The sequence below is a fragment of the Prosopis cineraria genome, unplaced genomic scaffold, assembly GCF_029017545.1.
Source record: "Prosopis cineraria cultivar Desert tree isolate PC_DT_omini unplaced genomic scaffold, ASM2901754v1 PC11, whole genome shotgun sequence".
Classification (NCBI taxonomy): Eukaryota; Viridiplantae; Streptophyta; class Magnoliopsida; order Fabales; family Fabaceae; genus Prosopis; species Prosopis cineraria.
Window position 1 is genome coordinate 23,804,796 of NW_026555342.1, and position 23,397 is coordinate 23,828,192.

The 23,397-nt window shown below is 28.5% G+C and overlaps 1 protein-coding gene and 1 pseudogene across 1 annotated transcript; both read right to left on the reverse strand.

The window, feature by feature from the left end:
- Positions 1-9,495: 9,495 nt before the first annotated feature.
- LOC129286743 (pathogenesis-related protein 1-like) lies at positions 9,496-10,162 on the reverse strand. The gene has a single exon (XM_054922752.1). It carries the CDS (start codon positions 10,120-10,122, stop codon positions 9,637-9,639), a length of 486 nt encoding a protein of 161 aa, XP_054778727.1. The 5' UTR covers positions 10,123-10,162; the 3' UTR covers positions 9,496-9,636.
- Positions 10,163-12,393: 2,231 nt separating this feature from the next.
- Positions 12,394-13,417, reverse strand: LOC129286355 (pathogenesis-related protein 1-like; annotated as a pseudogene).
- Positions 13,418-23,397: the final 9,980 nt, after the last annotated feature.

Consider the following 23,397-nt stretch of genomic DNA (forward strand, 5'->3'; position numbering starts at 1 on the left):
TAACTACATTTTGCTAGTACATTTGCTTTTCTGTATACTTTCATTGATTGTATATCCACTCTTAGAGAGAATTTTTATTAGTAGTAGTTCATTATTGAACTTACTTTTTTCTTCCTTCTTTTACTCACTTGAAACAGAGGTACTTAAGGTCGAAGAGCTTAAAAAGAATTGATATTACATGTGTAAGGGAAAGAGTTATAAACTCTAGGAGGAGTCTTGTATTATGGCAACCAAGAGCCTATGTTAATCTTAGTGGGAATAGTTAAAAAATCTCAAGTGTATCTTAGAGACTGGATGTAGACTCAAGTAGTTGGAGCTAAACCAGGATAAACACTCTATGTAAAGCTTGTCTTCCCTTTGCTTAGTCTTGTTTGGTGATATTGTCCCTTACATAGTTTAATTATTGCATTATTTACATTAAATTTTATTTAGCATAATCCACCGCCCCTCTTGGGCAGACTTTGCACACACCACATGCACATATAAACTACTATTCCACATTTTCACCTCTCAACTCCTTTAATACTAAAAACAGAATAGGGAGGTTTTAGCATTGCATTTTATTAAAAATCATCCATATCATTTTCAAAATAATCTTAATACACTTGCACTAGTATTTAGCTCCATCAACTCTCAGGGCCTAAAATACATTCCATATGTCATAAAGAGCCATACATTGCAAGTGTAAGCAAACTACAACCTAATCATAAATATTCAAACTATTACACAAAATAAATGAATTAAAGAGGCATACAATAGGAATACTCAGATTCCTAAACCTTTGGAGCCTTATCTCTTTTTGCGCTAGAGTTAGAGCTTGTAAAATGTTAAAATAGAGGGGAAGTCTAGCTAGCTACTCAGTAACCAAGGTATACCTATCCTATGTAGTTATATATCAATTGATTTAAATACTTAAAGTAAGTTGAATATTTAAAATCATATGATTAAATGAGATATAAGATATAATTTCATAATTAATTTTACTTTTACTTATACCAATAAAGATCGCAAAGCACATTGCCACAAGACACACAGACATAAGGCAATGACCCAAAAAGTTCTTTCTCGACTTGACACAAACTTAAACAACCATGTGACACATCAAAAGATCACATAAGCATGATCAAACCACCTTATACCTTTCTTATTTCCTCCGATTGAAATCGTGGGCTATTACATCAAATAAGGCTCCGTTCGTGTGACTAAACTATCTAAGCTCACTAATTGAGGTATGACGCTGCCAAAAATCACAAGACTCACTTTTAGACCATAGTTTTTCCCACTCTCAAATCTCTAAGGCATCGAATATCTTAAGCTAACCTCCTCGATAAACTGGTAGAGATAGCTAGGTTCTAGTCCCTCAATAAACTATGGGATAAGGCTATACCCTTGTGCACCAAAAGGCAGCCAAAAATATCATATGAATTTTAACTACTCCTCTCTCTAAACGAACTCTTGCCAAATGATCATGCCATGTAAGATGCCCACTCATTTCTTCGCAATTTCATTTTCAAGATCAGCATATTGGCTCACGACTGTGCACTATCCAAGTAAATATCAAATATCATTTTCACATATATCACATATATTCACTATTTCAATCTCAACAAATCATCTATATTCCATTATGCTTAATCATCAATCAAAATCTTCATGCCAATCATTAATTCCACATTTTAATACAAATTGTAGTTTGACATACATTTCAAATTCACCTTTGCATTTTGGTTCAAATCAAAGAGAATGCACTTTCACATGTTTCATTGCATATTATCACATTAACACATTCAATTATTCACTTACACAAATTCATTTTCACATTACCATATAATTAATAAACAACTACCCAAAGTAGGATTCTCTCGGTTATCTTAAACATTTGAGAAATTAAAGGTTTACTCCTAATAATACTTCTAACTCGATTAAGCCAAATATTAGCTCTACTCAATCCCCCAATAGTCAAGCCCAAATTCAATAATACAATCTATCACTTTCTTCATCACACACTTATTTCAATTCTCTTTTTTATTTATACAATATAATATCTTGCGCTTCCATTAAGTTTATAAACTATCTTTAGTATTATATATCTTCATTAAGTACCAACATTGTCATTAATGCCTCAACCACTTCCATAATTTTAAATTAAATGTCCATTTTCAAGCATTAATGACATTCACTAACCAAAACATCAAACCCATAATGTCTAGGTTTAAATACTCTAAACAATTCCCATGAACTACACATTTAAGTCAATGGATTTGAACTCATAACCTATAGGACTAAAAATCATCTATCATTATCAAACCCTAACTAAAGACTTTAAGAAAATAGAAGAGAAAAGAAGATTAGGGTGTAAAACACTTACTTTAGGTGTTTTCTAGCACCAAAATACTCCCAAACCACTAATGTGGTAAATCCTAGTAGAGAAAGAGGCATCCCCTCATTTCCTCCTTTTCTTTTCTATACTTTCTATCTCATTTCGTGACTAATTTTGTAGGAAAGGGGCCATGCACCAAGGCTCATGCAGCATGCATTATGGCACATGGCACATAGAGGCCCTTCCTTCTTTGTTGCCATTAGTACGCTATGGTGGATGTGTTGCACACTGCGGCATGTGGCACAGAAATACTTCCTTTATGTTTTCTCCTTCTTTCGATGCCGGACTAGCCTAACTTCACTTCAAAACCATGATTAGGGCTGAAACCACAGCCAATGTATTAGACCTTTCAGGCCACACACCACATCAAATCACTCAATTACCATAATTAAACTTAATTAATTCATTAGTAATCCAAGGATTAAAATTTGGGATGTTATAATGTGGTTAGAGGCAGTGATGTTGAAGTAGAGAAGGTAGTGAAGTTGACAAACAAATGTGAAAGAAGAGAGAAGCTTCTGTTAAAATTTCAAATAATGGAGGTTTAGAAGGATTTAAAATTATAAAAGGATTGACGTAGGATTTTGATTTCGATCAAATCCAAATCCACACATTGTTAATTATCTAAATAATAGATTTGGCTCAAATCCAAATTTACATGCATCCAAACATAGCATTACAGAATTCGAGATCGAAATGTTATATTTAAATGAAAATTTTGCATGGTTGGCCAAAGAAAACATTTTGCATAATTTGAATGCCACTTTGGTGTCTGTTTATCTGTGTTATTAAAATAAATTTTATCTTATTATAGTATTAGTGTTTGTTCTGTGTTTATACCTTTTATACTCAGCAGTTCTTTATTTTTCTTTAAAATTTAGAAGTCAGTTGAATACTTCACAACTTGTTTGAGAAGCTGAAATAATCAATCGGTGTTATAATAAAATTAATTTATTTTTATTCTTATTTATTTTCATGTTGTTAGATATTGGAAAAATGATATTTAAGGACTTTCAAAGAGCATCAATTACTTTACTGATCTTTCATGTTTCAATACTTATGAAATTTCATTAAAAAAAAACCATTATCCTTAGTTGAGATTCAAATTTTTGAATTTTATCAGTACTTATCTTTCATATTTTCAATACTTTCACATTTTCAATGTTCATCTTTAGTATTTAGTACTTAGTCTTTTTTTTTTATTTCAATAGTAATATTATATGTTTTCAATATCAATCTTCCATGGTTTTAGTACTGAAAAGAATTAAAATGAGTGTTTTTAAGCATTGAAAACATAAAAGATAACTATTTAATATATCTAAAATGACAACTTAAAAAATTAAAAAATTGAGTACTGAAAATGCTAAGGGTAATTACTGAAAGTGTGGAAGAAGTATTGAAAATATGGGAAATTGGTATTGAAAAAATTAACACAAAAATTTTAATTTCAATTAATGAATATGGTCCTTTGTTGAAATTTTTAAATTTAATATCCTTAACAATAAATAATACTCTTAGAGGGTCCTTAAATGTCATTTTTTCTATTATTTTTAATGTTTCCTTAAAAAATATATATATATATATATATATATAAGGGTATGACTTATATACTTAGCTTTATATACTCAATATACTTATATTCAATCAAATCATGACAAGTGGATCTTAATATGTTAATAAAATTACTAACAATAATTTATTATAGAATAAATAATTTATACAAAATCCATATGTCTTAATTTGATTGGAAACAAGCACATTAAGTATGTAAAGTTAAGTATATACGTTTTCCCCTATAGATAATTGTTAGAATAGTTTTATTTAACACATTTCAATTAACATATTTTGAATGTTGACATATACTCACATAGCTTAGTTATGACATGAAAAGGGAAAAGCACAATCAAGGATTGTTGGATACAATTAATTTCTTTGCAAGACCAAATAATTTTGGTATTACTCTGCAAGATCAAAAGACCTAAATGTAATTAAAATTTACTGTGAAAAGACAAAACTACCCCTCATATGTATATGTATACTCTTTAACAATAAGTCCCCATTCAAAAAAAAATTATCATTTTCACTTTAACAATAATCAATTCTCTTAACAACTCCAAAAAATTAATTTACTAGTGGAAAGGAACAAGTGTTGTGATTTGGTAAACAAGTCCCCATTTAGAAAAAAACAATTTCCATTTGCATTTCTAATATATTAACTTGGTATAGAGGAATTGTTCTAATATGGTCAACAAGTTGATGTAAAAGGAGAAGGGGAGAAGGGAAGAGGCAGAAAGGAGGAGGGGAAAGGTCGAAACTTTCAAAAACTCTTATTCAATAATAATCAAAAGCTGAATACAAATAAAAAACCTAGATCTATTTATAGATTTTTAAAATAATAAAATAATAATAATTTAAATTTAAATCCCAAATCCCAAATCTAAATTTAATTTTAAAAATACTAATACCTAGGATAAAATCCTAATTCTAATGGATAAAATCCTTATTCAAATATCCCTAATTGATAATCATAATATCTTAAATAAATCATAATTATCTTAATTAATCATGATCACATATTCCATCATTTTTTCCTCGCTTGAAGAACTCGTCTCCTGACGAGTTAAAATTGATGCACAAATTAATTGGGGAGGGATGGGCAAGACAAAATTTCATCCATATGCATAGATCTAGAAATCCTTTTCAACAAGTAAGGTAGCAATGAACTACATTTTGTGGAGGACAATATTGATTATATGGAATCTTTGAAAAACCTTTCTAGTTGACAAGATACTGTTGAAGCTTCTTGTTAAGTGACCAGACTTTCTTAGCTAGTGTAGCTTGTAAATGAGGTGAATTTGTAGTAAGGCGAGATTGGTTCTGGTTGATCACAACTTGAGAAGGTGCCACTTGTATAGGAAGTATAGGAGCTTTTATTGGAGTTTTTAATGGAACTTATAGTAGTAAAGGTACTGGAATGGATATGCCACTCTCATGATTAGGCTCCACAAAGGTTACTATAGACTACTTTGAATTTAAATAGAAGTTTCAATCTCTTCTTGTCTAATTGCTTGTTTTTGCTAATTTAGTGATTCTAAATTTTTTTGAAAACTTATCTTTTTTTTTTTTCAAATAAACGTACACCTTCTTGAATTTGATGTCTCAATTTAGCATTAGATTCAATATTGCGGCATTTGACTTCAATTAGTTGCCTTTTAAATTTAGCATCAAAACTTTCATTCTCAGCAATTTGTCGTGCATATTCAACCCTACGATGTGCTTTATAACCACACCATTAGTCATATGCATACCAGTATTGTCATTGTTTTTCAATTAATTTCCTCTAGTAGCCTTTACTATATTGTGGATGTCAACACGTTGAGGTGGGGTGCCATAATAATTTTGGCACTCCCTGTATAGGAATTCATGGTAATATTCCTTCAAATATTATATATGATTATATGTGGCTTTAGGGAAGGTTTAGGTTATTTTATGAATCTCAACTAGAAACACAATATAGGGAAGGGAGGTGGAACTAGACTCTAGTATCAAATCAAATTGATGTAAAACGAGAAGGGGAGAGAGGAAGAGGGAGAAGGCTGAAACTCTCAAAAACTTTTATTTAGTAAAATTCAAAAGTTAAATACAAATAAAAAACCTAACTCTATTTATAGAACTCTAAAATAATAAAATAATAAAAATTTAAATTTAAATCCCAAATCTAAAATTTAAATCTAATCTTAAAAATACTAATATCTAATATAATAATAAAATAAATAATAAATCCTGATTCTAATGGATAAAATCTTTATTCAAACATCCCCAATGAATAATCATAATATCTTAAATAAATCATAATTATCTTAATCAACCATTATCCCATATTTCATCACAACTCTTCATAAAGAAAATGTCTTATTTTCTTTTACAACAATCAATTCCCTATCACAATAAATATATATAAGGGATAGTTTTATCTTTCATAAAAAATGTTAATTATATTTAGATCCTTTAGTCTTGTAGAGTAATATAAAAATTATTTGATCTTGTAAAGTAATTATTCATGTCTACTAGTCCTTGATTGTGATTTTTTCATAAAAAAAAATTATAGAGACGTAATCCCCCGAATTAATGTATAGGAACCAGGCCCTTTGTAAGACACAAAGCAAATAAGACTATTGCCTTAGCCTCCAAAAAAAATTTCCTATATCCCTATTATTTATATAATATATATATATATATATATATATATGTCGTTGATATTTGTTTTGTTATATATTTAAAAATGAAGATCTTTTAATTCCCTAATTCTACCTTTAAAATTTGTGGTTGGTTATTCTAAACTCGATTGTGAGCCTTTCTAAATTCATTCCCTCGTAACTCTGCCGGCGCCTCCTCTCTCTCTCCTGCTAAATGCTTAGTGGGTCCCACACTTTTGCTGACATGGCATGCCTTATGCCAAACACAATCTCTCTCACCCGACTCACTGCTTCCACGTCACCTTCGAACACTCTCTCACTGCCTTGTATGCTGCTGACCATATCTAAGCCCAAACTTCAGCTGAGCGTTCGTGCGTGTTCTTCCCTCCTTCGTTCCTCCCCGGCAACGCTCTCGTCATCCGCCAACTCAACTTCCTCCACGGCGTTGCTCTGCCCTGCTCCACCAATCCTCGTCATCCGCTAAAGCTGAGAAAGGTGACTCTGTAAGAAACAAACAAAAGAAAAATGCGCCTCTGTTTTTTATCACAAAACAGAGGTAAACAGAGTAACATAGACACATGGTAGAGCATACTCTCTCACCTCCACGCCCTCCACAACGTCGATATCGGATTAAAGTTCTCGTGATCACAGCTTGCTCCCACCGGTAACGCCAGCTCCCACATCGAGTCACCCACTCACAGGCCTGCACATGGAAGATTCGAGAATGGGATGAAGAAGGTTCAAGAAGGAAAGCATGGCGTTAGTTAAACGTAACTTTTTCTGCGCTGCCATTTTTTTTAGTTTTATGGTCGTTATAACTTGCACGCTTGGTTAAAACTTGAAAGCAATAGCAAAAGAAGAGATTCAGATATTCAAGGGAAATTGAGCCATTGAAGCCGTGATTACATTGTTATAGAAAATTTAAACCCAGAAGATAGTCACTTACACATTGATACCCAGTGTGGTGCAAAGATTTTGATCTCTTTCCTTATATTTTTATTGACATAACTAGATTACTTTCTCTGGATGAAATAAAAAGTGCTGCTTGGTGTATTAATTCAGTTTATATTATATATTGATATTGATTTCGACAATAAAAATTTATTTATTTATTTTGGTTGTTTAAATGAAGGCTTTTTACCCTCTAATGAAGGTTAATTAGTTAAGTTATTAAGAATATGTCATAAAACCTTGAGTCCGGTTTTGGTTTTGGATGGTCCAGCTTAACAAATTTTATTTTATTTTTTATTTTATAATTATTAAAAAAAAAATTACAAAAAATTAATAAATTTATTTTATTATCAATCTGGATAATGTAAATTTAATCTTATGGCTTAATTGAATGTTAAAAGTTTTAAAATTTTTATAAATTAACTATACAAAACTATTTAGAATGGTTTAGTTTTAAAATTTTGGCGGGTTTAAGAATTGAAAGCAATTAAGTTATTTCTATCTTTTTTTAAAAAAATCAAAAGCAGGCTAATTAACCCACCTCATTGTGAGTTTAAACTATGCACGGCTAGCCAAAACCATCCGCATAAAAATAAATACATTTTTTCAACTTAACTTGCATGTTTTTGCGGGTTGGTGGGTTAAGATCAGCTATACCTTTAGTTATTTTGAAACTACAAAAAATATGACCTTTTTTACACAATACAGGCGAATCATATCGTGATAACAAAAGCGAGTAATAATCTTATTCACTATCCACACTCAGTAGCGTTTGGAGTTTTGAATATTTCTTTTTTTTTTCTCGAATTATGATGATCACATGATTCCAATTGACTTGTAAGCAATTTATCGTGTAAAACACTAGTAATTGATCAAGGACCGTAACGTTTTCAAACAATTAGGCAATAACGAATTCAAAGCAACTGAACTGCATCTTCAAACTTTGGCACGTTCAAAGCATAATTTTTTTGGCTGCACACAATTGTTTGATGAGAATTTAATTCTCTCTCTCCCTTTCTTCAATAAAAAATTTAATTTTCCCTCCTTTTCTTTATATAAGAAAAAATAAGTATATCACATAATTTAAAAAAATCAATTAACTATAATAATTGTATATGAAAATAAAAAGATTGAACAAAAATACCCTTATATTTAATCAAAATAATGATTCGATAATTATTTCTCATGAATGAAAATTGAGTTTATGAGAGTTAATTTAAGAAAATTATAATAAATACTTCTTGAAATATGTAATTTTTCTTATAAGTAAATACAAAACAAGTGATAGTTTCCTTATATATAGAAATGGGGGGAGTATATCTAATTCATTATGTACTAATCAATTAAAAATAAGAGAAATTCTTAGGTAGACTTGATATACCATATCATTCAAGGTCCATCCAATACACACATGATATTTTGATGGTATTGAATATAAATTAATTTTGATATTAATAATAATAAAATAGAAAAGGCAGGAAATCAAATAGATATTTTATTATAAAAATAAATTCATTAAAAATAATGATACATAACATTTTATTTGATAAAATGGTGCAATTTTATTGGATGGACTATGGATAATATGATACACCGGGTGTGCATAAGGATTTCTCTAAAAATAGATACCTCATATGATTATGCAAAATAGTGTGTAAGCATTGAGTGTCTGCATCATTTGGATCGTTGAAATCCATATTAACAGTTCAAATAAATTTATTTATTTATTAATATCAAGTGAAATATGAATTAAAAACCATTGATATTGATTTCAATAGATTAGATGATACAGGCACTTAATATCTATACTAAATATAGTTACTAATTTCAAATTTATATATATATTTCCAATGAAATCATCACTGTTCAGAGAAAGAAAATGAAAAACAATAAAATTATTCATTAAATTTACTCTAAAAGTAAAAACATGACCCAAAAAAAAAAAAGATACGTAATGACACACGGAAATATTTCAAATATATTCTTATTTCATGAAGCCATGACACGAAATACATATTTCATTGCCAACCATGTATTATTCCTTTCCCTTACTCTAATTATTCATACTTAATGCAAAGTAATCATTGATCATTACTTTCCTTTCATAAATCAGTAAGGTTTTTGTCCAACGTAGTTGCCAGGAGGATCATAGTTGCAACCAATGAAGGTTCCTCCATTGTTACACTTCACTTTAGCACATCCAACACGAACCGAATTCTTCCAAACCACCTGAGTATAGTGTCCACACACCTTCCCTGGATCACACGTGTTGCTGTCATAGTGATAGTTCGCCTTCTCGTCCACCCACATCTTCACAGCATCTGTGCCGCTCATGTCGCCGGAGCTCCATGCAAGATTCTCACCGTACTTTCCGCCGCCACCGGAGTGGACCAGTTGGCAGTCAGCCTTGCGTTGGTTAGCATAGTTCTGTGCAAAAGCAGCGACTGTATCATCCCAAGCTATGTTTGGAACGCCCACTTGCGATCTTGCAGCGTTGTGGGCATTCACATAGTCTTGTGGTGAATCCTGAGCAGAGGCCATGAGGGCAGAGATAAAGAAGAAGAGAGAAAATGAAAGCTTCAAAGATAGCTTCATTGTTTGTTGTCGTGTGACGTACTGTTTGGTGAAGAAATGAGCGATGAGGAAATGGGAAGCCCTGGGCTGCAATTTATAGGGATTTTCGTGTGGAAAATTAATAATCTCAATCCTACAGGTCTAATCGAAGAGTTTGTGGGGTCCGTCTTCAGTATTCAGCAGTCACCCTGATGAGATCGAGGCCTTCCGTATTTTAAGCTTTTGATTTATATTTATATTTTATTTTTTAAATAAAAATTATAACATTTTTAATATATCTCTTAATCACTAATCTGGACAGTATAAATTTAATCTGGATGATTCAATTAATATTAAAATTTTATATATAAATTGATTATTTAGATACACTTTGTACAATCCAGATTTAATATTAATTTTTATATCATTTTTTATATATTTTATTTTGGAAAATAAAATATTAAAATTAAAGACAATATCTTAACTGAAATTTTTCAAAAAAGTAATATTAAAAGATTAAAAGTTAAAATTTTAAATCTTGACAATACAAAATAAATCTGGATAGTCAATTATAAAAAAAAATTAATATCAAATTTGGACTTTTTAAATTAATTATAGATTGTCCAGATTGTGGAAAAGCAGATTTATTAAAAAAATATTTTTTATTTACGTAAATATTAAATAAAAATGCAAACTAAAAGCTTGAAATCTGGACCACGCATCAGGGTCGGATGTGATGACTAATGAGCACCGAAGATGGTTACTAGCTAGTTTAATTGTGTAATTGGTGATAATAAAAAGACTTGTAGATCCTATTTAATCAATTAATAGACAACTGATTATTATGTCTATTTCTCTAATTGGTTAGACTGTGCAGTTTGAAGAGATCATCCCAAATTAGTAAAAACATTGTTAAACTTTTGACAATTACTTATTTGGGCTGCATAATTAGAAATGGTAGAAATTTCAAAATAATCATATTGTTTGGAAGGCGGCTGAGAAACTAAATAGAACAATTTCTCTTGTTTTTTTTTTAAATTAATATAACGAATTATTATAAGCTATAGCCTATTAGTTTTATGTAGGCACGATGCATAAGTGCATAGTTGAAGTTTCAAAATAATCAAAATGCGTGAATGACTAAGAAACTCTATAGTATCGCTACTTGTTTATGTTTCTGAGGTTGCCGTATTCTATTTGGTTTTCCATAGATTAGAAAAAACAAAGCTATAGTAGACTTTGAGGTTGACACAATAATTTAAAAATTGCTTCATTTTTCTTGCCTATTATCTCAATAAAATCTTTTTATTTAAGTGAGATTTTTTTTTTTGAGGTATGAAGGCTAGCTAAAAGCTTGACCTTTAATTTTTTATTAATTTTTTATTTAAATTGTTTTTTATTTAAATAGATTACAGTTTATATCGTAAACAAATATGTTTTCATCAAACATATACGAATAAAAAATTAAGCGTATATAAATTTTACTGTTTGTTTCCTAATTAATTAAATTCCAAAAAATATTTTTTCTTATTGACACCATAAAGTACCAAACAGGCATATAATTTTAAATTTAAAGTGAATGTATGTACATACGTACATATTAATTATAAATATTTATACATGCATGTATCATCAGTAAATATATATTATAACATGTCATAAAGTAAAAATGAAAATAAATGAATTTTATTTCAATATCGATTGATTTCTACTTCATAAACCATTCCTGAAATATTAAGTTAACTTTTAAAATTTATATCTCAAGAAGAAAATAGAGAACTACGAGTACAAAAAGGTATAAGCACTAGAACTCTATGATAAATTTTTTATTACATCGAAAAATAAATTTTTTATATTTTATAATTGAAGTATTCAATGAGCGTATACATACTTGTGTTTCATAGTTGTCCATGCTTTTCAATCCTAGATCATTTCTAATTACATATGAGAAAATGGAAAATAAAAATAGGTACCTAATTAAGAAGGTTTTGACTCATGCAAAAGATCGAATGTCACATCTTTCAAATGAAGTCACTATTTCGGGTGGGGAAAATAAAAACTTCAATTCTTATAAACATGAAAAACATCAAATTTATTCTCTGAATGAAATTTTCTCTGAACTTATTCTAAGCATATCAAACAAGTATTTTAAATTTAATCTTATTATATCACACTGTGACACCAATATGAACTTGACACAAAGCACATGATTCTTTCCCATTGATATATTATTCCTTTTCTTTATTTTAATTATTTATACTTAATGCAAATCAAATTTAAAACGCTATCTATCATCATCACTACTTTCATTGATCAATAAGGTTTTGGTCCAGCTATGTTGCCATGAGGATCATAGTTGCAAGCAATGAAAGTGCCTCCATTGTTACACCTCACTTTTGCACACCCAAGACCAAACCACTTGAGTATAGTGCCGGCACTCCCCACCGTTGCAGGAGTTGCTCTCGTGGTCATAGTTTGCCTTCTCAGCCACCCACAACTTCACAGCATCTGTGCCACTTCATGTTGCCGGAGCTCCACGCGATGTTCTCTCCATACTCACCACCGGAGTGGACTAGCCGGCAGTCACCCTTTCGTTGGTTAGCATAGTTCTAGGCATAATCAGCCACCGTATCATCCCAATTTATGTTTCGAACACCCACTTGTGATCTTGCTTTGTTGTGGGCATTTACATAGTAGTGGTGAATTTTGAGCATAGGTTGTGATGGCAAAGAGAAAGAAGTAGGGAGAAGATGAAAATTTGGATGATAGCTACATTGTTTGTTAATTAAATTGTGTTAAAGTGTTTTTATGTACAAATGTGGGACCTCGGGGGAATTTATAGGAATTTTTGTGTGCAAAATTAATTTGGATCGTATAGGTCTAACCATGCAGTTTGTGAATAGAGAGAAAGAGATTAATTAGTAGATTATCCCTATTTAATTAATTAACAAATCACTTACTTAGTAAAAATGTTATATTGTTAAAAATGACTAATTAGGGTTGGATGAGAAGTTGTGGAAATTTCAAAACAATCATAATGCGCGGAGGACTAACGAACTAAAACATTATATCTTTTTTTTAATTAAATCATATTAATATTATGTTGAGTAAATAGACATGGTGGCTGGTCTTATATATTTAATAGGTTGTCCAATATTATGTCTATCTTTCTTCAATTGCATAAACTCGTCTGTTAGAAAAATCTTTATTTAATAGGAAAAATTGTTAGCTAAACAAATTGGTCTCACGTATTTAACGTCGGGTGAAATTTTCAAATAATCATAATGCGTGAAGAAGTAGAAAACTAGAGCACCGTATTCCACTTGATTTTCGACATAGTAGAAAAAAGAAATCTAGCTATAATAGATTTTGAGGTTGACAAAATAATTTTAAAATTCCTTCATTTTTCTTGCTTTGATTTCTCACTGAACAATAAAACAAGTGCGTAATTTTAGATTAAATTACACTAAGTGTGTGTATATTGAATATTGGTAAATTAACAAGATTGTATATATTCTCAAATCTGCGTAACTATTTTGCAGGATTAGTATGATACTTTAGTGACTTTTTTTTTCCATGTAATACAAATAAAATTTATATGGCTTGTGAAGCATAAATCAATTGACCTTAAAATAAAAATTCAACTATTTTTTTCATTTAATATTTTTAGTGTCTTATTATCTAGGTCCTAGCAGACGAGTAGATAATTATTACATTGGTTATATTTAATAAACTTTAATCTACTTAATTACATTATTTGGAAAATTTACGTATAAATATAAGGGATAATATAATCACAGCTTATCATATGATTAAATTTTGTTCGCGTAAATTTAATATATGTTAAAAACGTGTTGTTGATAATAATTCATAGTATTTTTAATTTTATTGTGTAAGAATATCATTCTTTTCATTTATTGTGTAGGATTTTGGGAAAGGTTCAATGTCTGAATATTCTTGTTTCATGTGGCTTTAAGCCATTGGGCTTGGCAAGGCATATACTATATACTATATATATTTGATTTAGTGGAGAGAAGTATATATAGTTACATATATAAATGTAATGGTTTTGTTCAACGTTGTGTTTGTTTCTTATGGCTTACTACAAATTATATCGACATGAACCCTTTTCCTAACTCCACGAAAGCACAAACTTAAAAGTCACGGCTGGGAAAAAGACTTTTATATTCTTAAATTTATATGCGATTTTTTAGTATTTTAATTGTATACATTTCGACCAAAAATTTTATTTTCATTTTTCAGCATTACTTAATTTTATATAGGATCAGACTTTCAAAATATTTTTTAAAATATTAAAAATAATTATCACAATCTTAGAAAAACCCGAATTCAATAGGTATCAAACCTAAATTGGTTTTCTTCTCCATTTGTATGAAATTGACAATTTTTTTCAGAATGAAATTGACATTAAAAAAAAACAGAGAGAGAGGTAGCACTCTCAATTTCATCCTTTTTTCTATCTAAAATATTTAAATCCTCAAATATTACAAGTGTTTTGTTTATTACAATATTTAAAGTTTATTGTTGAAAAAACAACAGGAAACAAAAGCTGGTGGGTAATTTTAAACTAGTTGCTAATTTACTTTATGGAAATTACATCAATTATTCATTTATTCAAATATAATAACAATGTCCTGAATTAGTTACTTTTTATTAATTAATAGTTCACTATTACATATGAAAGAAACTTTACTAAAACCTCTTATATACAGAATTGATATTTATTTATTCTTACGTCTTAATTTCACTGTCTACCTAAACAAAATCTTATACTTCTTTTGTTCAAAAAAATAAATAGCGAGAATATTAGATAGGATTGAGATGTACATGTGAATCGAAGTTTTATCACTTTATCTATTTTCTCTTGATTGACTTTCTTTTTTAAAAAAAATATATATTGAAAGTATTTCACCCAGTTGAGTCATTACCCTATTTAAAACGTTACATAAACTGTATAAGATAGCATTAAAAGAACTTTCACAAGCTAACCAACTAAAGTTGATGTGAATTGTGAGACATTGAGACTTTCATCACTTAAACAAATAATTTAGGAATTTGAATCTCAGCTATTATGTCTGTAGTAATTTAATTGGAAAGGTCTATCATTTCCTCTCAGTATCAAACAAAAAAAAAAAAGAACTTTCGCAAGCAATATCTTCAGAACACGTTTTTCACTCTCTTTACAATTGTACAATTGACCAAAGAAAATATGAAGTCTTTTGTATTTAGTTCAAATAATTTTTCTACACCGTATATCAAGGCCTAAATTAAAGGGCTAAGTCCTTGTTTATAGTTGTGAACACGAAGTGAAACAGACATTATCCAATGTATACGGAGCAGCCGAGAAAAAGTCAAAGGTTTGAATTTTCATGATATATGTTTAGTCTTAAATATGAATTTTGTGAACGAAGAGTTTTGGTAAAAAAGGCATAACTATCAATTTTATTATATTTTTTATAATAAAATCGAGTCCCAAGTATCGTGTAAAATACTTTTATTATATTTTTTTTATAACATAACCTTTAGTATCTAGACTCTTTTGTAACTATCAATTTATACATTGGATACATTGGATAATGTATAAACAAAATTAAAAATGTTTTGGTAAAAAAAGTAATGATTACACCTTAAAAATTAAAAATATCTTACATTTGAAATATTTAACTTCTTAAAAAATACTTTATATTTTTAATAAAAGAAGTATATCTTAAGTGATATTCCCAGTTTCCCACGTGTTTCATCTTCCTCTCTTTTTTTCTTTTTGCTTTTTTAGATAAGAAATATTCTATATTGACAAATGACTATAGAAACTAATCTCTTTCATGACTGTAGGATAGACTCCTTCCTATTACCTATGTTTTCTGGACTTGGCACCCTTCCCTCCTCCTACCCTCTTCCTACTTTCTATTAAATATAGACTATCTAGATTTAATTTAAAAGATTCATATTAAATATTTAATTTTAATTTTTTAAATTAAAAAATTATAAGATTTTTTTATTAATCTAACTAATAATTTGAATAGGTCTGATTTAATATGAATAGTCTAAATTTAATATTAAAATTTTTATAATTTTAATATTAAATCTACACTATTCGGAATATATTTAAATAATTAATTTATAAATTATAAAACTATTAAATCTAATCACTGGAAAATCTATATTTAATATAAATTATTTAAATTTAATGTTAATTTTTTTGTAATTTTAATATTAAATCTAGACCACCCTATTAAATCTAGACTATCCAAATTATTAATGAAAAATATTTATTAAATTTTTATAATTTTTTAATATAAAAAATAAAAATAGAAATATTTAATTTGAACCATCTAGATTTAATCTTGACAGTCTAGATTTAATAGGAAGTGGGAGGAGGGAAGTCAGGGTCATGTTTCCTCCATACACAAGAGCTGAAATCTAATCACTGGAAAATCTATATTTAATATAGATTATTTAAATTAATGTTAATTTTTTTTGTAATTTTAATATTAAATCTAGACCACCCCTATTAAATCTAGACTATCCAAATTATTAATGAAAAATATTTATTAAATTTTTATAATTTTTTAATATAAAAATAAAAATAAAAATATTTAATTTGAACCATCTAGATTTAACCTTGACAGTCTAGATTTAATAGGAGGTGGGAGGAGGGAAGTCAGGGTCATGTTCCTCCATACACAAGAGCTGAAATCTAATCACTGGAAAATCTATATTAATATAGATTATTTAAATTTAATGTTAATTTTTTTGTAATTTTAATATTAAATCTAGACCACCCCTATTAAATCTAGACTATCCAAATTATTAATGAAAAATATTTATTAAATTTTATAATTTTTTAATATAAAAATAAAAATAGAAATATTTAATTTGAACCATCTAGATTTAATCTTGACAGTCTAGATTTAATAGGAGGTGGGAGGAGGGAAGTCAGGGTCATGTTTCCTCCATACACAAGAGCTGAAATCAAACTCACATCCACTTGTTTAATTAAGAAAGTCCAGAATCTCATTCACTCACACCAATTAACATGAATTATTCTCTATATTCTTCTTTAATAGACTCTCCAAAATCACATCATATTAAAAACATTTTTATCTTATTTAGTTAGTGCTCTATTTGACACGTTACATAAGATAGTTTGAAGCGAAACTGCACAAGCCATTCATTATTGTTCAAATCGGATAAAGTCAAATAAAATTCTTCATTTGCATACACAGTCTATGTCACTTTCTAACTGCAAATTCAAATACAATTTCATTACATAAGAAATGTCTATTTCTCATATATGACTATTCTTCTTTCTTAGCAGCCAGATAACTTTTTTTTTTTTTGTGGGGTCAAATAGCAGTCAAATAACTTATTGCAAAACGTTTTTCACTTTTCTTTATTACTATTCTTTTTATTTTTGTTTTGAGTAACCATTTTTTGGCAAACCGTTTTAAATAACTTATGGAGAAATTACAAATAGGAACTATATAATGAAATTCATTATAAATAGGGACTTCAAATTTCTAAAATTACTCTCAAACACCTTGTTCCAGGAACTCATAAGGGAACTCATAAGGCTAAGACATGCTTTCAAGTTCAAAATGTAAGAGTGATACTTTCTACAGAAGGATTAAGATCCTTATGAGTAATATATTCCACATATTCAAAATCAATATTTATAATTAATTTCATTATATTATTCCTAATTGTAGTTTTCACTAACTTTATTTCCCCTAGATCAAGGCCCTAAATTAACGGGGTAAAGTTTTTTGACCAAAAATAAATATTGAAGCGTAACTGGTAAAGTCAGTTTTAATGATGACGAAGAAGACAAGGAAGTATCATTCAATGTGTAGGGAGGGACCGAATGGGAGTCAATGCTGGAGAAGTCATTGGTTCAATCTACGTCAGCCATTAACGTGTTATTGGAGGTAATTTGATCCGATGGAATTAACGAAATGTTCTTTATTTCATAGAATTACAATAAAAGTAAATATTTTTTCCATCTAAAATTAAAAATAAAAAACTAACCAACGTTTTTTTTAATATATAATCATGGTTATTAAATTCTCAAGTTGACTCTCTAATTTTATTATTTTTACATTTTTAACTTATAAAATTATATTAACTCGTTTATAAGCTCGAACTAAATGAAAATCAGTTAAATTTGCAAGTTAACTCTCAGAGTTTACTGTTTTTACGTTCTAGTTTATAAATTATGTCAACTTACTCATAAATTTAGACTAGATGCAATCGGTTAAATTTGATAAGTTTATCAATTTTAATTGAGTTGAGAAAATCATATATATTGCATAAAACTTATTTCATAGAAGTGATAGGACACAATTAAATGAAAAATAAAACTCAAAAAGAAAAAATTAATATTAATAAAAAAGAAAGCAACAAAATAGGTTTCCTTATTTTGAAATTTTTATGTTTAGTATGATAATCTATCAATATAGGTAGATTAATTTCAATGATTTCTATTTAAAATAAATTCAAATTAAATATAATCATATTTATATTTTAATTATTTAATTATATAATTTTTTATTGTTATTTAGTAATAAAAGTAAACTATTAAGAGTTTATGATTCAAGTTTACATCCCTCCCATAAGTATATTCAAACTCACAAGTTTGATAACTTTGTATATAATGAGGTGGAAGCTAAGTTTGTCATGAACTTATGATTATTATCATTTAAAATTATTTTTCATTTTAGAGTTTATTATTATTGTAAAAGTATTTTTATTCTTTCTAGCTCTACATTGTAGTACAAAGTTTTGCTCTTTCTTTTTAGCACAGGAAGTAGGTTCGGCCGATAATAAAAAATTACCGCCCCAAGACAGTAAGGGTACAAAGGTTGGGATTTGCACTTTTCTTCTTTAGTTTTATTTAACTTTAATTTTTTTAATATAGTTTCTAAGTTTTACTTCATCCTTTAATTTTATTTGACTTTAATATATTTTTACTTTACCTTTTTTTTTTTGCCAAATGGATTTATTTTATGGGGACTGGCAAAACCACCTAATGCAGGTGGCAATTTTATCTTGAGTTTTCATATTCAATGCACAGAGACGTGTTTAGTTGGTATTTATGTAATATAAAATTTTGATATTATATTTATGCCCTGTGGGTCATTGGAAATTCAGCGGAATAATGCATTATTTAGCTATGTTTACTTTTAAATTAGAAAAACATTACGTATAGGTCTCATAAGTAAAATTCAAATACCATAACCAAGTGGACCCGAGTGTAATTTAAAATTAGGATGTAAATAAATAACAACCGTATTTGGGCCTATAAAGGTTGTCTTTTTCTTGTTCCTATTCACTTTTGATGGGCTTATCCATCTTTTCACTGTTTTTTTCATATAGGGTTTGATACCATCCCAGATCGTTTAATGGCAGAACATACAAATGTACTTTTTTTTATTAAATCAAATAAGATAATTTTAATTTAAGAAAAATTAATAATTTAATTCATATAATTTGATTAAGTCATGATTTAATTCTTAAACTTTCACTCGTTATAATTTAATTCTTATAATTTTGATACAATTGTAATCCAATCATAAACTTTGACTTAATGTAGTTTAATTAATCTATATAATTTTAATTACTTAAAATATAGTTCCTATACTTTAAAAAAATAAAACTATTTTAAAAAGGTAGGGAGTAATATTTTAAAATTCTAAAACTTTTTAACCTTTATAGAGATTAAAATTTTAAAATAAAAAATATACTTATTACAAGTATCAATCATAAGGGGTGTTGGTAAAAAAAAACCATATGTATTGATTTATTAAAAAAAAGTATATTAAACATAAAAGTCTCCATAATTAAGTACTTTTTTCCTTCCACATAACCTCAAAATTAAGACAACTATACATCATGTACCCAAAAAAAAACAGAGAACTATATATGCACACCTATGCAAAGTTTAACGAAATTATCTAGAAACAAATGAAGTTTAATTTATTCAATGATAGCACAACACTTTCTATCAGTGAAATAATGGACTCATTATTGGCATGAAAATTATGATTGAACTTATTTATAACAAATTAGTTACAGTTAATTAAAGTTCCTTCCTCCACCCTCCGGTTTATGAATGGTTAATTGCAGAGAGATTAAGGTTTGGACTTGGACGCTTTGATATTCCCAATTCAAAAGTTTTTCTATTGGATCGATATTGAAGAAGATGAAAAAGTGACAACGATAAAAGGTTAATCTGTTAGAAACAAACAAAATTAAAATGTGTCTCTGTTTTTCATCCCAAAAGCAGAGGTAAACAGAATCACAGACACATAGTAGAGCATACTCTCTCACATCCACGCTCTCCACAACATCGATATCGGATGACAGTTCTCGTGATCACAGTTCGCTCTCACAGGCAATGCCAGCTCCAACATCGAGTCACCCACTCATTGGCCTGCATGGTAGAAGCACAGCACCAGCTCGGAAGATTCAAGAATAGGATGGAGAAGGTTCAAGAAGGAAAGCATGGCGTTAAAGAGTAACTTTTTGGGGCTGCCATTTTTTAGTTTTAAGGTGGTTATAACTTTCACGCTTGGTTAAAACTTGTCAGCAATAGAAAAAGAAGAGATTCAGATATTCAAGGGAAACAGAGTCATTGAAACCGTGATTACATTGTTGCAGAGAAGATGAACCCGGAAGATATATCACATACGCATAGACATGCGCAATTAGCATTCTGATAAATGCCCCTAACTTTTTTGTTTCTATATAAATGATTAGAAAGAATAGTGCTATTCAAGCTCCCTTTCTCTCACCCTCTTTGAATCCCCTGTTTTGACACCACTTGAATAATCCTTTCGTTTCAAAATTATAATCCAATTTTGAGGAGATTCAGTATTTTAAAATGTAAAAGGCATTAAGAAAAATAAGGTTTCATTAAGTTTATTTTAATATTATTTTTTTATAATTAATTTTATCCTTCTTTTTTTAATATATTAAATAATAATATTTTTAAAAGTTTATATTTTTATTTAAAAAAATAAAATTATTAAATGTATTTAAAAATTTTTATTAATATGTGATATTTTATTTAAAAATATTTTATAATTTAAAATAAATGAAATATTAAAAAATATAATAATGATATCCATTCAAGGACATTCCTTAGTAGTGGAATGATGAGGAAGGGCATTTCGTGCATTGAGGGATAGAAATGATTCAACTGTCAAGCAAATTTTAAAAAAGTGAAGTTAAAAGGTAAAATAATCATTAACTTTATATTTAATTAATAAAAGTGAAAAAAGTGTATAGATTAGTATTTCTTTTGAAAAGTTCGGAAAAATATTACTTTTAATTTCATATTTTACTCAAATTTTGATATACGTTTATGCATATTTTTTGATATTTTAAATTCTTACACTTTTCTCCATCTGTAATGTTGGTCTTTACAATTTTTATAGGGACATTGATGTGACACAAATGATGTTAATAATATTGACATGTCAATTAATATTATTAATTTTGTGCTTACATGTCAAATTAATATTAATATGAATTTTTTAATTAGCAAAAGGCTACATCAGATGAAATAAAAATCCTGACATGAATTTTTAAATAGGAAAAAATTTTTAAAAAAAGGACCTACATCAAATGAAATAAAGATGCTAAAATGATTTTTTTAATAAGCAAAAATAAAAGAAGCCAACATCAGATCAGATAAAGATGCTGACATGAATTTTTTTAATAAAGAAAAATTTAAAGAGTCCACGTCAGCCTTCTTATTCCATTTGATATAGTTTTTTTATTTTTGCTCATTAAAAAAAGTCCATGTTAACATCAGTTTGACGCAAAAGTCAAAAAAATAACGGCGCTAATTGACATATCAACATTATTGATACCATTTGTATCACATCAATGTCCTTATAAAAATGTAAGGACGAACATTGTAAACAGAAAAAAGTATAGGGTTTTGGAATTAAAAAAAAAAAGAAGTAGAAGGACCTACACCAAAATACAAGTAAAGTGCAAAGAGTCTTGCATACCCAAAAAAAAAAAATCAATATTTTTCCAAAAGGTTTTAATGATTCCGAGTATAGTATTAATTATTATGTTATGAACCCATTAATTATCTACCTAAACAAAGAGTGAGATTTATGATACACTAATTTGCCACCACATGGATTACTTTGCTCTAATTTCCTCTCACAATCTCACTTTTCGTCTTCCCTTCTTTTATAAAGCCTAAAATATTGTCAAACATTAGTATCACAGTATGTGTGGCTTTAGGTCATCAAGCAGGCAGCAGCTTTAAGCTTCCTTAAAATTTTTGTTTATAATTTATCCAAAAGGAAAAACACACACTAGATTTTTATAATAACTTTGTTTTAGACCTCAAAAACTTCATCACACAGCCTGATAGGATTTAGAGAAAGGCTCAATCTCTCCATTTTTCGTGATTCATATCTCACAGCTAGGCTTGTTGGGGGGGGGGGGACTCATGGGTCGGCTTCCTAAAGTTAAGGGATAAAATGAGGGGAGAATTTCAATGTAGGATCAAGGAAGAGAGTTATTTCCTAATAAGGCCCAAAAAATATGAAAATATTTTGCAAGAATGTTGGTTTGAAATGAAATAAAATTGTTATCCAAAATGATTGAAATGCCTTTCTACAAAAGAAAGAAAAGAGGCAATTGATTGAAGGACTTGTTAATTTTGTAACTTTATTTGTTAATTTTATAACAGGAGTTACCAACTATTTAACTTTACTTGTTAATCCGCAACTCCCTAAACTCAACTATATTACTTATTAATTTCACAACATATAACTCATTAATTTTGTAACTTGAGTCGTTAATATCATGACAAAACTTGTTCAATCTATTGATCCAAAAACTAATTAAATTATTTAGTAATTGCATAACTTTATTTATTAATTTCTCAACAGTATTCATTAACCGCCTGTTATCACTTGTCAAATGACACTTGATATCTTACTCGTTCAACATCAAACCTATAACAAATACATTATTTGTGAAATTATTATCTTAAATTGTAAACTACATAATATTATTTCTTAACCAATAACAATACTTAATAATGTCTGATATCACTTGTCAATTTACATTTCATCTCTAATTACAAATGAGCAATCATCAAATATATTTCATCTCTATCTTCTTAGATCGTTGTCCCTAAAATGATACATTTCTATTGATCTGAAGAAAAAGACAAACTTTTCATGTTTAATCTGTGCGCATGTGCGTGTGCATGGGCATAATTTAACACTGTTTAATTAATTCGAAGCTTTAGTTCATACCTTG

Excerpts from the sequence above, each read along its gene's own strand:
- LOC129286743 (XM_054922752.1), bottom strand. The coding sequence starts at position 10,122 with ATGAAGCTATCTTTGAAGCTTTCATTTTCTCTCTTCTTCTTTATCTCT.